Raw genomic sequence first — 13,918 nt, 5'->3', positions numbered from 1 at the left:
TGAACTATATGCACCATTATGGAAAACAGTATGAAGGTTCCTTTAAAAAACTAAAAATAGAATACCATATGATCCCAGCAATCCCACTCCTGGGCATATATCCAGGGAAAACTCTAATTCAAAAAGATATATGCACCCCAGTGTTCACTGTAGCACTATTTACAGTAGCCAAGGCATGGAAGCAACCTAAGTGTCCATCAACAGGTGAATGGATAAAGAAGATGTGGTGTATATATACAATGGAATATTACTCAGCCATTAAAAAAAGAATGAAATAATGCCTTTTGCAGCAGCACGGATGGACCTAGAGATTATCATACTAAGTGAAGTAAGCCAAAGACAAATATATGATATTGCTTATATGTAGAATCTAAAAATTAAAAATGATACAAATGAACATACATACAAAACAGAAATAAACCCACAGACATAGAAAACAAACTTGTGGTTACCAAAGGGGAAAGATGGGGGAGGGATAAATTAGGAGTTTGGGATTAACATATATGCACTACTGTATGTAAAATAGATAACCAACAAGGACCCACTTACTGTATAGCACAGGGAACTATATACTCAATATTTTGTAATAACCTATAATAGAAAAGAATCTGAAAAAGAATCTGAATATATATATATATATATATATATAAAACTGAATCGTTTTGCTGTACACCTGAAACTAACACAACATTGTAAGTCAACTATACCTCAGTAAAAATATATGTATACAATGTCTTTGTTTTAACCATATTTGACTTAAAGTCTGATTTGTCTGGTATTAGTATAGCTACCTCAGCTCTTTTATCTGTAGATATCTTTTTCCATACTTTTCTTTTAACCTATTTATGTCTGGATCTAAAGTGAGTCTCTGTACAGCACATATAATTCGATCAATTTTTAATCCATTTTTCCAATCTCTACCTTTTAATCAGTGAGTTTAATTCATTTAAATGTAAAGTGAATACTGTACAGAAAGACTTCTGTCATTGTCCTATTTGTTTTCTGTGTCTTATTTTTTCTTTTTGTTCCTTAATTTTTATATCATTGCCTTCTTTTGTTTAATCGATTACCTTTTCTGGTTTACTGTTTTGATTCCCCCTTCATTTCTTTTTTTGCATATTATTTAGTCATTTTCTTATAGTGACTACGCTGGCCATTGCATTTAACACCCTAACTTGATACAATCTAGGTTGAACTGATACAGTTTACTGTCCATAGCAATAAAAACTGCTCCTATGCAAATCCATTCCCTCCCTTTAGTTGTTACTGTCACAAATTACATCTTTATATATTGTGTGCTTATTAACATAGATTTATAATTGTTTTGTGCATTTGTCTTTTAAATCATATGTGGGGAGGAGTAGAGTTACAAAACAAAATTACAATAAAGTTGGGTTTTACATTTACCTATGTAGTTATCTTTTACAGGTGTTCTTTATTTCTTCATAGGGCTTCAGGATAGTGTCTAGTATCCTTTCATTTCAACCTGGAAGACTCCCTTTAAAAACATTTCTTATAGGACAGGTTTACTAATAGCAAACTCTCAGCTTTTCTTTACCTGGGGATCTCTTAATTTCTTCTTCATTTTTGAAGAATAATTTTGCCAGTTATAGAATTCTTAGTTGAGAGTTGTTTTCTTTCAGCACTTTATTACTATTATTTTTTTGGCTGCGCTGCACAGTATGCGGGATCCTAGTTCCCCAACCAGGGACTGAACCCATGCCCCCTTCAGTGGAAGCATGAAACCTTAACCACTGGACTGTCAGGGAATTCCCTCAGGACTTTAAATGTCATTCCACTACATTCTAGCCTTAAAGGTTTCTGCTTAGAAATTGGCTGTTAATCTTATTGAGGATCCCTTGTGTGTGATGAGTTGCTTCTCTGTTGTTGCTTTCAATATTCTCTCTGTCTTTGTCTTTTGAAAGTTTATTATAATGTGTCCTGGTGTGGATCTGAGTTCTCACTTGGAGTTCATTGAGCTTCTTGGATGTATAGATATATATATTCCATTAAATTTGGTCATTTTCAGCGATTATTTCTTTAAATATTCTTTCTGCCCCTTCCTCTCCTTTCCTGGGACTCCTGTAATGTGTACGTTGGCCTACTTTATGGTATCCCAGAAGCCCCTTAGGTTCCATTCACTTCTTCTTTCTGTTCCTCATACTTGGTAATTTCAGTTGTCCTATCTTTGAGTTCACCGGTTCTTCTGCCTGCTCAAATCTGTTGTTGAACCTCTCTAGCGCATTTTTAGTTTCAGCTTTTGTACGTTTCAGTGCCAGAATTTACATTTGGTTCTTCTTCTTTTTTTTTTTTTGTGGTATGCGGGCCTCCCTCTGTTGCGGCCTCTCCCGTTGCGGAGCACAGGCTCCGGACGCGTAGGCTCAGCGGCCATGGCTCATGGGCCCAGCCGTTCCGCGGCATGTGGGATCCTCCCAGACCGGGGCGCGAACCCGGTTCCCCTGCATCGGCAGGCGGACGCGCAACCACTGCGCCACCAGGGAAGCCCACATTTGGTTCTTTTTTCTGTCTTTTTATTAATATATTCTATTTGTTAAGGTATCATACTCCTGGTTTCCTTTAGTTCTTTGTCCTGGTTTCCTTTAGCTGTTTGAGCACGTTTAAGACATTTAAAGTCTTTGTTTTGTAAAACCAATGTCTGGGTTTCCCCAGTGAGGTTTTCTGTTGTTTTCTTTATTCCCTGTAAGTGGGCCATACTTTTCCTGTTTTTTTTTTTTTTTTTACATGCTTTGTAATTTTTTGTTGTGAACTGGACATATTGAACACTGTAATGTTGTAACCCTGGAAATCAGAATTCTCCCCTTGTACAGTTTGCAGGCAACAGCTTGTTGTGGGCTCCAGTCATCCGTTTGTTTAGTGACTTTTTGGAACTATTCTTATGAAGTCTGTATTCCTTGTGTGTGTTCATTTAAGTCCCCTTTCCATTATCTCAGCAGTCAGCCAGTGACAAACATCTCCTTAAATGCCACAATTTAGCACCCTCTTTCTTCATTGAACGTTTCCTTGCTTGTTGTAAGTTTTTTCTTAGATTTCAGAGTTCCAAAAATGTTGTTCCTGATAGTTTTGTGAGCTTAATGGTTAGTTACTTCAATGGAAGGGCAGTTTCTTAGAGCTCCCTCTTCTGCTGTTTTTGGTGACATCAGTTGGATTCTTTTTTATGGAACATGATTCCTATATTACCAGTTATTTATTGAAAGGTAAATTTTTTATAAATGGAACACTCTATATATTGATGGTAATTCAGTAAAGCTAAATTTATCCTTCCTTATTTATTAGTTCTGGCATGATTATATGGTATTATGTAAAGCCTAAACATCTTAATTTAGAAGCAGAAATAATTACTTTTATAATTCTCCCAGGATTTCCCATACTTGTATCCCATACTTGTCTCATTTTAAAACTACTCTAAGATGGTATGTCATCTATAAAAAGACTAGGTCCATCTGAAACAGCAAGAGAAAATGCACCAAAACTTGCTCTGCTTCCTTTTAAAATGTATCTTATATGATAATTTTAAAGCAGGATTTCTCAGCCTCAACACTAGACCAGAGAAATCTTTCTCGTATCTGTTGTCCTGAACATTGTAGTATGTTTAGCAGTATCCCTGGTCTCTACCCACCAGATGTCAGTAGCATCCCTCCCCCAGTTATGACAACAAAAAAATGTACCCAGACATTTCTGACATATTCAGACATTGCTGAATATCCCCAAGGGGCCAAAACTGTCCCTGATTGAGAACCACTGTTTTAAGGTAAAATTTGTGCCAAGACCATGTACTTCACAAGGAGCGACAACCCTTTTTTCACCTCATTTTACAAATTAGTCAATTAAGATCAGGAAGCTAGAATCATCTAGTTGGGCAGTTCTCTTGGCCATTAAGGAAAGAAAATGGTGGAAAAGCTCTTTTCTCATTCACTGTTAGTACTACAGCTTCTTTTGGTTAAATGTGTTGTTTCATTTTCAAATTTATCTGATAGTTCACTGTATCTGAGATGCACAACAATAGTTATTTCTTGCCTGGAATACCCAGATGATTCAATAGAACCGTGATTCCTTTATATAAAAAATTAAGATTGTAAAATCAGGTCAGTTAGTTTTTGTTTGTTTTCTCTTCTTTATCTTTTTCTCTAAAGGAACATGAGATGATTGTATCAAAAATAATTATTGAATATTTTGATGATAACATTTCAGTGATGTTTTATTATACTCCTGTATCTTTAAAAAACTTTTTTCCTGAAATTTATTTTTAGGTGTACTTTCTATAGCGTATTTAAGCTTCAAAAGAAGATATTAGTAGTACTGGTTTCATATGGTATTTTCTTCTGTGTCATGAAGATTTGCATTGCCACATACAGTTTTATGTTCTTAAGTATGTGTGGGTCTTGCTCCCCATCAAGTTTAAAACTCTTGAAGATTCTGTGTTAAGGGTTTATATCCCTGCTCTCTTTTCCCAATAGCCATTTCGTAAATAGTTCACTGAGTTGTCCCTTAATCACTTAATTCAGGGAAGGTAACTAGTCTGAAAATATAATTCAAAATACTTTGCTCCAATTCAGTATTTTATAATAACCTATAATGGAAAGGAATCTGAGAAAAACAAAAATACACGTATATATACATATATATGTGTATACACATAACATATAACTGAATCACTTAGCTATACACCTGAAACTAACACAGTATTATAAATCAACTTCAATTAAAAAAAAATACTTTGCTCTTATAGAGATATTGAGTCGGGGCGAGGGGAATACTGATCATCTAGATTCTAGATGAGTAAAAATATTTCAGTAACAAATTATTAATTATACCCAGGACCACTAAGAAATAACTTTGATTTCTAGTTTGCTGTAGAGCAGATGAACGAGCAAAATACTGCATTTGAAACTAATCAACTTTGAGTACGATTTGTCATGCTATAGTTTCTAAAAAGTCTTTTCTGTAGTCCTAACTGCTTTTGCACATCTTATACTACAATGTATTTTCAAGCAAACCTTAATAATACTTGACTTGTAATATTCAAATTAAACTGGAGGTATAGATGATAATTATAGGTGACTTTGAAGATAATTGGTTCACGAATTACATAATTAATGTTCAATACCTGTTGATTAATAATCCTAATAAAGCTTACTGTAATAGGTAGGGTTCAACCCATTTGGAATTTGTGGTTCACAAGTTATTTGTATGTAGGAAGTCATTAGAAGTTGGTACAGAATCATTGCTTCAATTTTGTTTCTGTTTTTAGCTGTAGCGCCAGTTGTACCTGATTTAAGTAGTGACATTGACACAAGTAACTTTGATGACTTGGAAGAAGATAAAGGAGATGAAGAAACATTCCCTATACCTAAAGCTTTTGTTGGCAATCAACTACCCTTTGTAGGATTTACATATTATAGCAATCGTAGGTAAGTATGCTACACATTGATATTTGGGGTAGGTACTGACTTTGTTGTAGTCATGTTATTTTCTTAGGGATATCTAAAAATCACTTTAAGAACATTTAAAGTAGATTTAATGGTATATAAAGAGATATATTAATATGCCACTTTTCAACAATGCATTAGATTTCCAATTTCATATTTAATATCTTTCAGACTCATCCATGCTCAGGATATTGTTTTTCAGAAATTCTTTGCTGAATGATACCCTATATATCTTCAAGTTACAACAATTAATAGGTCAAGAGATTCTCTTAATACTGATAATTTCGTTAATTGTGTTATCTGAAGAGTTCTGGTTTTATAATACATTTTGGAACAATATATAGTTTTCTAGCATTATCATCACTATATTGATATTACAAAAGGCCTATAATTTTCACTTCTTCAAAAATTAAGTGATTCCTCCCTAAAACTACTAAATGAATTATGTTTTACATCATGTAAGACCTTGTGACCTTGGGCAAATAACTTTCATCTTTTTTATGCCTCCATTTCCTCAAAAATAGGGATGACGGGGATAATAATAACAATACGTGTCTCAGGGTTGTTATAAGGGTTAAGTAAGTCAAAACACAGTAAAACACTTAGAACAATGCTTTGCATGGAGTAAGCACTCAATGTTAGTTACTTTTATCATTAGTATGAGCTAATATTAGTTTTAGTCTTTTCTAATGGACTTCAGATACAAGTTAAACATTTAACATTTTTTCATATTCTGGGCATTCATTCAACAGACATGTTTGACAACCTACTCTTTGTCAGGTATATACTAAGCACCAAGGTGCAGGGAGAAGGATTAATAAGATATAATTATCTTCTCTGGAGATGCTCATATCCTAGTGAGGAAATGGATAAGTTGTACAATGTAGGTTGGCAAGTACTACACGACAGAACTCTAAACAAAATACCATACCAATATATAAAAGTGAACTATATGCACCATTAACTGGGTGTGTTAAATCTGCTTGATAAATTTATTTTAAAATATGTATCTCTAATCAAATTATACTCCATTAGAATGGTATTAGATATTTGAATTGCTTGGAGTAATGATTAAATTTGAGGTTATTATAGCTAACCTTTTAAAGTGAAGCATCTTGTCATTTTAGTCAAAACTTTTTATAAGAGGGTAATTCAGTTCAAGTTTAGAAAACAGGAATTCAATTTAATCTTGCTTTATGAAATTTCTCCAGTAATCCAACTGTAAGACAATAATTTTGTTCTTTAGATGTTAGAATACTTTTGTTGTATCACCAAGTAGGTAGTACTTGAGTTTTGACCCCTAGAAAAGAGCAATATTTTAATCCTTCTTCTCTCCCTAATACTCCATGAGTATTATATTGGAGATATTTTATATTGAAATACACAGAGAACCTTCAAAGTGGTGTGTTTGCTGCAGCATCCTTTCTTTTATTTTTCTTAAAAAAATTATATATATATATATTTTTTATTTTTTAAATTTTTTTATTTTGGCTGCACTGGGTCTTAGTTGCAGCATGCGGGATCTTCATTGTGGCATGCAGGCTTCTTAGTTGCGGCATGCGAATTCTTAGTTGCGACATGCATGTGGGATCTAGTTCCCTGACCAGGGATCGAACCCTGGCCCCCTGCATTGGGAGCACGGAGTCTTACCCACTGGACCACCAGGGAAGTCCCTAAATTTTATATTTTTATCAATTATTCTCTGGCTTGGTTTCTGAAACGCTCAAGATGTTGATATAAACACCCCCCAGTGTTTCTGGATTTTCTGTAATAGAGTTCAGCAGTTAATTACTTTTTCTGCACAAAAGTAATTACTTTCTCTGCACAAAGGTAATCTTGAATTAAATAAGCATTATATATATATATTCTTTGTACTATTGATACATTGTCATACACTAGATTATGTTCCGTGAGTTTTCCTTGTATTCATGTGTTTCATATCCCAAACTAATTTCTGGATTTCTTAAAAGTAGAAATTGTAGTCTGTTCTTAAATATCACCACCTTATTGAGTAATACAGTGTTTAGTAATTGTTTCTTACATGTTTGGTTGGAGGTATGGTTGCTCTTAATAAAGAAAGAATCAGCAAAATATTAATTAGCCTTACTGTAATATGTAAGTATAATTTTGAATTGCATGAAATTAAAGACTTCTGAAATTCTTACTTCTGAAATCCAAACATACAAGGACAGAGATCTTTACTGTTGAAGTATAGCTGAATTATAAACATTTTAAAAACAGCCTTAAACTTCTAGCTATATTCCTAATAATCTAACACCTCTTTCATAAAAAGTTTACCTAAATGACCAGATTCCATATAAAAGCAACAATATAATATGAAAAAGAACCTTGAAAGGAAAAAAAAGGATAAGAAGTGGAAGAATGAATGGATGTATACATTGGTATCCTTATATTTCCAGGGCTGTATTCAGAGAACTTTATGTTACTAACTTTGCAGAAGGCTAAACATCAACTTTACTTATATAGCATATTATATTTAGAAGATAAATTAGAGGTCAAGTAGTCTGATCTATTTAATTCAGATTCTACTGGTGTTGCTGTATGCTTTTATTTATATCACATAATGCAGAATCTCACACTGAATTTCTGAGGCACTTTATAGTCAATGGAATTAAATTGCACTATATCTAGAAGTTGTCATTTGTTATATGGGACCTTTTCTCTACAAACCTGCTACATAGCCCTTGTTATTGTCTCCTGAATATTTGATTCTGTGGTTGATCTGAATAATTTTCCAAGAAAAACATGGGAAATGACATATTTTCCTGCTGTTTCTTTAGAGCACTGCTATATATGTTCAATGGTACTTAAAGGACACTTGATTATCTTCTGTTTTTCACTATGAATTAATTATTTCTAGTGTGTTAAAAACTTCCCCATAACAGCTGTGAAGTATACTGTAGCTATTTGATCTCTTTTTGAGGGAGCTCTGCTGGTTAACCAAGGTGGTAACTGTAGTGGTGATGTAGATGTAGTAATAGTGGTAGTCATAGGATGGTAAAGGAAGTAGCAGAAGTATCTTACCTTTACCTAACATTTGATTGTGTAGAAAAAATTTTTATATGATCTGTTTATATCTGTTTGGTAATCTGATAAGAAGACCTCCAAAGATCACTAATATCTTGTATTTGTATGTAATTCTAACTTTATATTGAATTTAACAAACTCTGCAAGCCTTAGAGTCACAGAAGATTAGCAGGACATCTTCAGAACTTTGGTTCTGTTATTTCAACCACTTACACAAAAACTCTTAACTTTTTGGCCAGAAAAGCAATATCATTCTTTTTTTTTTTTGGCCATGCTGTGCAGCTTATGGGACCTCAGTTCCCTGACCAGGATTGAACCTGGGCCACAGCAGTGAAAGCGCTGAATCCTAACCACTGGACTGCTAGGGAACTCCCTGGCAATATCATTCTTGACTGAAGAATAATTGGGGGCAGTGGGGAGGAATTGTGCACATGTCTGTAAAAGTCAACAATTCCTTATTCCTGATTCTAAATCCAAAAGCTCTAAAAACTAAAAGTTTTTTAGTGATTTGTTTGGTGGCAAAACCTGTCATAACCTGCTCTCATGGCCAAACCTAATCTGAACTAAGTTGAGACTATTTTATGGTTTTTATTTATTCTCTTTGGTATGAATATTCATATATTTTGCTGCAGGAATATTAAGGTATATGATTACAGAGTGCTGCTTCAGACCTAACTGGGGGTTTTATTTAATATATGTATCATTTCTGTGTTATGTTTCTAAAATAAAGAATTAAGAACCTGCACTCAATATTTAAAAGCAGAGCAAGTACAAAAGATAGGCATATAGTATTTGTTACTGGTTGTTACTAGATATTAAAGAGTTTTTTGTTTTCTTTTAAAAACTATTTTCTTCCTAGATACTTATCTTCAGCAAATCCTAATGAAAACAGAACTAGCTCTAATGTGGATAAAAGCTTGGTAGGTATTTTCTTATTGTTATTATTTTAAAAGTTGTTTTGTGGATAATGTATTTTGTATGCATGATACTAAGTACATATGCATTGCTTCAGAATATGTAGTTAGTGATCTTAAATTTTTATAACACTTTTTATCTACTGTTTCCTCTCCTGTTTGATTTCTTGCCTGAATATCAAATGGGATATTATATGTGGAGGCAGTTAGTAAACTATACATTGCTACACAGATTGACAGAGGTGGTCTTTTTAATCTTTGGAATTAGGAATTTATGATAAATCAGTGTATCAGTAAGAGTCTTGACAGGGAAACAGATGGCACATTCAAAAGATTTAAATGAGAGTTTGTGTGTGTGTGTGTGCTAAAATTTACATAACACAAAATTTACCATTTTACCATTTTTATGTGTACGGTTCAGTGACATTAAGCACCCTCACGTTGTTGTGCAGTCATCACCACCATCATCTCCAGAACTTTTTCTTCATCCCAGACTAAAATTTTGTGCCCATTAAAGTCTGCATTCCACTCTCCCTTCAACCCCTATTAACTATTATCCTTACTTTCTGTCTCTATGAATTTGACTATTCTAGGTCCCTCATGTAAGTGAAATCATACAGTATTTGACTTTTTGTGATTGGCTTATTTTTCTTAATGTCCTTAAGGCTCAGGCATGTTGTAGCATGTATCAGAATTTCATTCCTTTTTAAGGCTTAATATATTCTGTTATATGCATATACCACATTTTGTTTGTTTATTTATTAAGCGAAGAGAGTTTAATGAAGGGAATATTAATGGTGCTTTGCGTAGTATCAAGGGGAGCAATAAATAAAGGGAGCTAAAGCAGCCATTGATTGACAGCAGTGGGAAGCCATTGCCCTTAGTCTGAAGGGACAACGAGAGACAAATTTTGTTACCACAGCTCAGAGAGAATGCGTAGAATCATGAAAGAGGAGCATAAAACATAGAACACTGCCAGAGCCATGGTAAGGCAAGAAGAGTGTGGAGAGAATGGATATTTCATTTCTCCCAACTGATTTCCGGCTGGTGTCTCCTGAATGCTGAAACCAAGCTTAAAATCATAGGACAACAGAGCCTAGTTAATGCAGTGTGTAAATTTGAAGGCAAAGAAGGTCAGAGGATGGGTCTTCAAGGCTGGAAGGGAGAGGTGGCAAATGGAGAATAACCAGTACAGTGAGCATCTTCTAATTTGACCACTGAAAAGTGAATTCCTGTAGGAAGTGAATATTAGAGACATGAGTTCTTTTTATTGTTAGAATAGCTCATGTTCATGAGACAGAGGATTAAAAATTTTTTTATTTGCTTACATTGAGAAGGTCCTTTTGGGTTAACCAGGACTTTTCTTAAATAATTAAGAAAATTATTTCTTTTCAGAAATAATTATCTGGCCATCCTTAGAGCATTCTTTGAGCTCTTTGTGTGCTATAGCCTCCATATTTGTAACTGAGATGAGGTGTAGGCAGCAATCATTTTTAGAAGCTGACAGAATTCTTCTTTTTCCTTCATATATTTACTCTTAAATGTGAGAGAACATATGGTGAGAGGGGAAAGTGAGAAAAAGGGGAATGAACTATGCGAGTACTGGTTAGCTGTTATGGCCATTTTTCTCTTTTAAATTCTCATCCCAGTACAGCTATTTGCCAAATTATATAGCTAATAGGGGCTCAGAAATCTTCAAAATTAAAGCGCATTTGACCTGGAGATGGTGACAATAAGGAGCTGCTATAACCCCACTCTCAGTGTATTACTTATCTGTAAGTTTAGAGCTGCATTAGGACTTAAAAAATAATTCAGTGGAATCCTGTTTTCTTTGGGCTGATCTTGTTCAATGGTGACTGCCATAAGGTTCTGTTAGTGGCTTTTATCTTTTTCTCTGGTTAAGATCACAGGGGAAGAAGAAAACGCTTTTGTGCCTACTATTTCTGTTAACCTAGAACTAAGTACAAAAATCAACTAATTTAATTTTCAGCTCTTCCCTGAAAGCTAGTCTAGCAGAGATGCTAGTGAACAACTTTGCAGTTGCCAAATATGATATTTTTCATTCCGTATCTTATTTTTCTTTTTTGCTGCATTTGACACCAGTCCTTCCTCCTTGGAACTTTAAGAACTTTCATGTTCTCATTATTTCCTTCTTTTTCTCTTTCTACCTCTGGATTTTATTTTCAGTCCTCTTTGCAGGATCTCCTCCCCTTCTCTCTCCCCCCAACCCCATAATTATTAAATGTTTCTCAAGATAGTTCTGATCTTGGCTCTCTGCTCATTTTCTGTAGTTAATCTCATGTGTGTCTAGCTTGCTCCTCTGAGCTCCATACCCGAATCTTTTCTCTCTCTCTGACTGGACTTCTCTTCCTGCAGATCTTTCAGACACTTCAACCTAGGCCAAAGCCTAACTCACACTTCTCCTCTCTCTATCCCCTCACCAGCAGTTCTTTTTGTGTCACCCATCTTTTGTAATGCTACTCTGTTCTTATTTCTAATCAGTTGCTGGGTTATAAATTCTGCCTTTTGACTGACACAGTTACCCATTTCCTCTTCATTTCTACAGCTTCTGCCTTATATCAGACCTATATACTCTTTTTGCCTGAACTGTCTATTAATTGGTTGTTTTGTCTAGAATTTCTCTGCTCTCTAATCTATTCACCTTATTACCGAAGTGATGTTTCTAAAATGCCAATACTCTGTCATTTCCCCTTTTAAAGTGTTTATAGGTTAAAGTGCCCAACTCCTTTTCTGCATACAAGTATCATAGTCCCACTTGCCCTTTCAGATTTTATGTGATTCGTTCTCCCTGTTATGTTCTTTGCTCTGCCTAGACTTGATTTCTTCCCATTTTCCAATCATATTTTCTTTGTCTCTACTTTTGAACTCATTCATTTTAGCTAAAATGCATTCCTTCTTTCACTTCCACTGCTTGGTAAATACCTCTCTTCTTATAGGTCTCATTTCAAACATTCCATCTTCAAGGCAGAATTAGATGTGACCTCTTCTCTTCTTCAGTACACCTTATATATAATTTTATTAGTACCTACTACATTATATTATAATATTTTGTGTATATGTCTGGGTTATTGTAGGTTCTTTTCACACTCCTATTCCCCTGTGCCCCACTATCGAACTATTAGCTGTATGAGAACGGGGACCAAATCTTTTTAATTTTTGTGTTACTTATGCCTACCACAGCACCTGACATATTAGTAGGTGTTGGAAAAAAATGCTTGTTAAATTAATAATAAAAATTTCAGATAGAAAGGAAAAAGGTAAGATTGGATCAGATAATTCCCTTGTAAACAGGTATAAAATGGTAATATAAACTTGCTATTTTAAAATTCTCTATGAATATTCTTAGTAGAATAAGTTTTTGTTGTTTTTAATTAAAGCAGGAAAATTTGCAAAAAACAATTTATAAGCTGGAAGAACAGTTGCATAATGAAATGCAATTAAAAGATGAAATGGAGCAGAAGTGCAGGTGAGAATATACTTTATGTTTTTCACATTAAAAGTTGTATAGCAAATGCTGATTTTAAAGCTTGTACTCTATAAACCCTTGAAAGTAGATGGAAGTAAGGCAGAGGTGTAAAGACTGCTATTGATATACATTCAGTGAAGAATAGTCACTTAATGCCTGGTTTATTGATTTTTCTCTCCCACTTTAATTAGCTGACAAGGGGAAAATTAGTTTAAATAAGATGCTTTCTAAGATGTAGCTGTTGTTGAAGATTAAAATTCACTAAATTTTTGATGCAGAACTCTTAATTTCCACTATGATTTGCTGAAAAATAGCAGTATTTTTTTCAGAATTTTTTTCCTATGAGTCTAAATTTAATAAGAGCCTATATATTTATGAAAATATAAAATGATCAAAATAATTTAAAATAACCTAGCATAACGCTTAGTTACTTATTAATTACAAACAATAACACTTTATTATATTGTTAATGGATAGTATTGAATAAATGAAAAACAGGTAACAGATTAAGTATTCAAAAAAATGGAATTGAGAAAATTGGCAATTTTGTGAGTGGGGAAGAGGAAACAAGTAAACTGCTCACTACCTACAGTTCCTTATAGATTAAATAGTTAAGCATCTAATATAAGCTTTTTTTAGAAAAGCACTTAAAGGAAATAATTAACTGAGCCCAGTATTTGGAAGGAATTTCTAGGTATAAAACATAGAAATGAGGAGAGGAAATGGATAGATATTATTACATAAATGTTGAGCAGTTTCTATAGTTAAAATTAAAAGGCAAATGACAAATTAGTGGTAGTGGTGGTGATAGGGATCAATTTAAGGAGGAAATAAGAGTGACCAAAGTGGCCAATAATCATATGAAAATGGGTGTGTGTGTGGTGGAGGGGTGGCCTGAGATGAAACTGGGAAGGTCGACAGAGTCTAGATCTTAAAACACTGTCTCTGGGCTTCTCTGGTGGCGCAGTGGTTGAGAGTCCGCCTGCCGATGCAGGGGACACAGGTTCGTGCCCCGGTCTGGG

The 13,918-nt window shown here is 34.2% G+C and overlaps 1 protein-coding gene across 1 annotated transcript in view; it reads left to right on the top strand.

The window, feature by feature from the left end:
• ROCK1 (Rho associated coiled-coil containing protein kinase 1) overlaps window positions 1-13,918 on the top strand; it is a 151,807-nt gene that overhangs the window by 85,944 nt on the left and 51,945 nt on the right. The window contains exons 11-12 of the mRNA XM_024120556.3: window positions 9,355-9,415; window positions 12,808-12,896. Of these exons, the coding sequence (XP_023976324.1) occupies window positions 9,355-9,415; window positions 12,808-12,896 (150 nt within the window). The remainder of the gene's footprint in view (window positions 1-9,354; window positions 9,416-12,807; window positions 12,897-13,918) is intronic.

The sequence above is a fragment of the Physeter macrocephalus genome, chromosome 19, assembly GCF_002837175.3.
Source record: "Physeter macrocephalus isolate SW-GA chromosome 19, ASM283717v5, whole genome shotgun sequence".
Classification (NCBI taxonomy): Eukaryota; Metazoa; Chordata; class Mammalia; order Artiodactyla; family Physeteridae; genus Physeter; species Physeter macrocephalus.
Note: the sequence above shows the minus strand (reverse complement) of the source record. Positions and strands in the feature narration are given on the sequence as shown.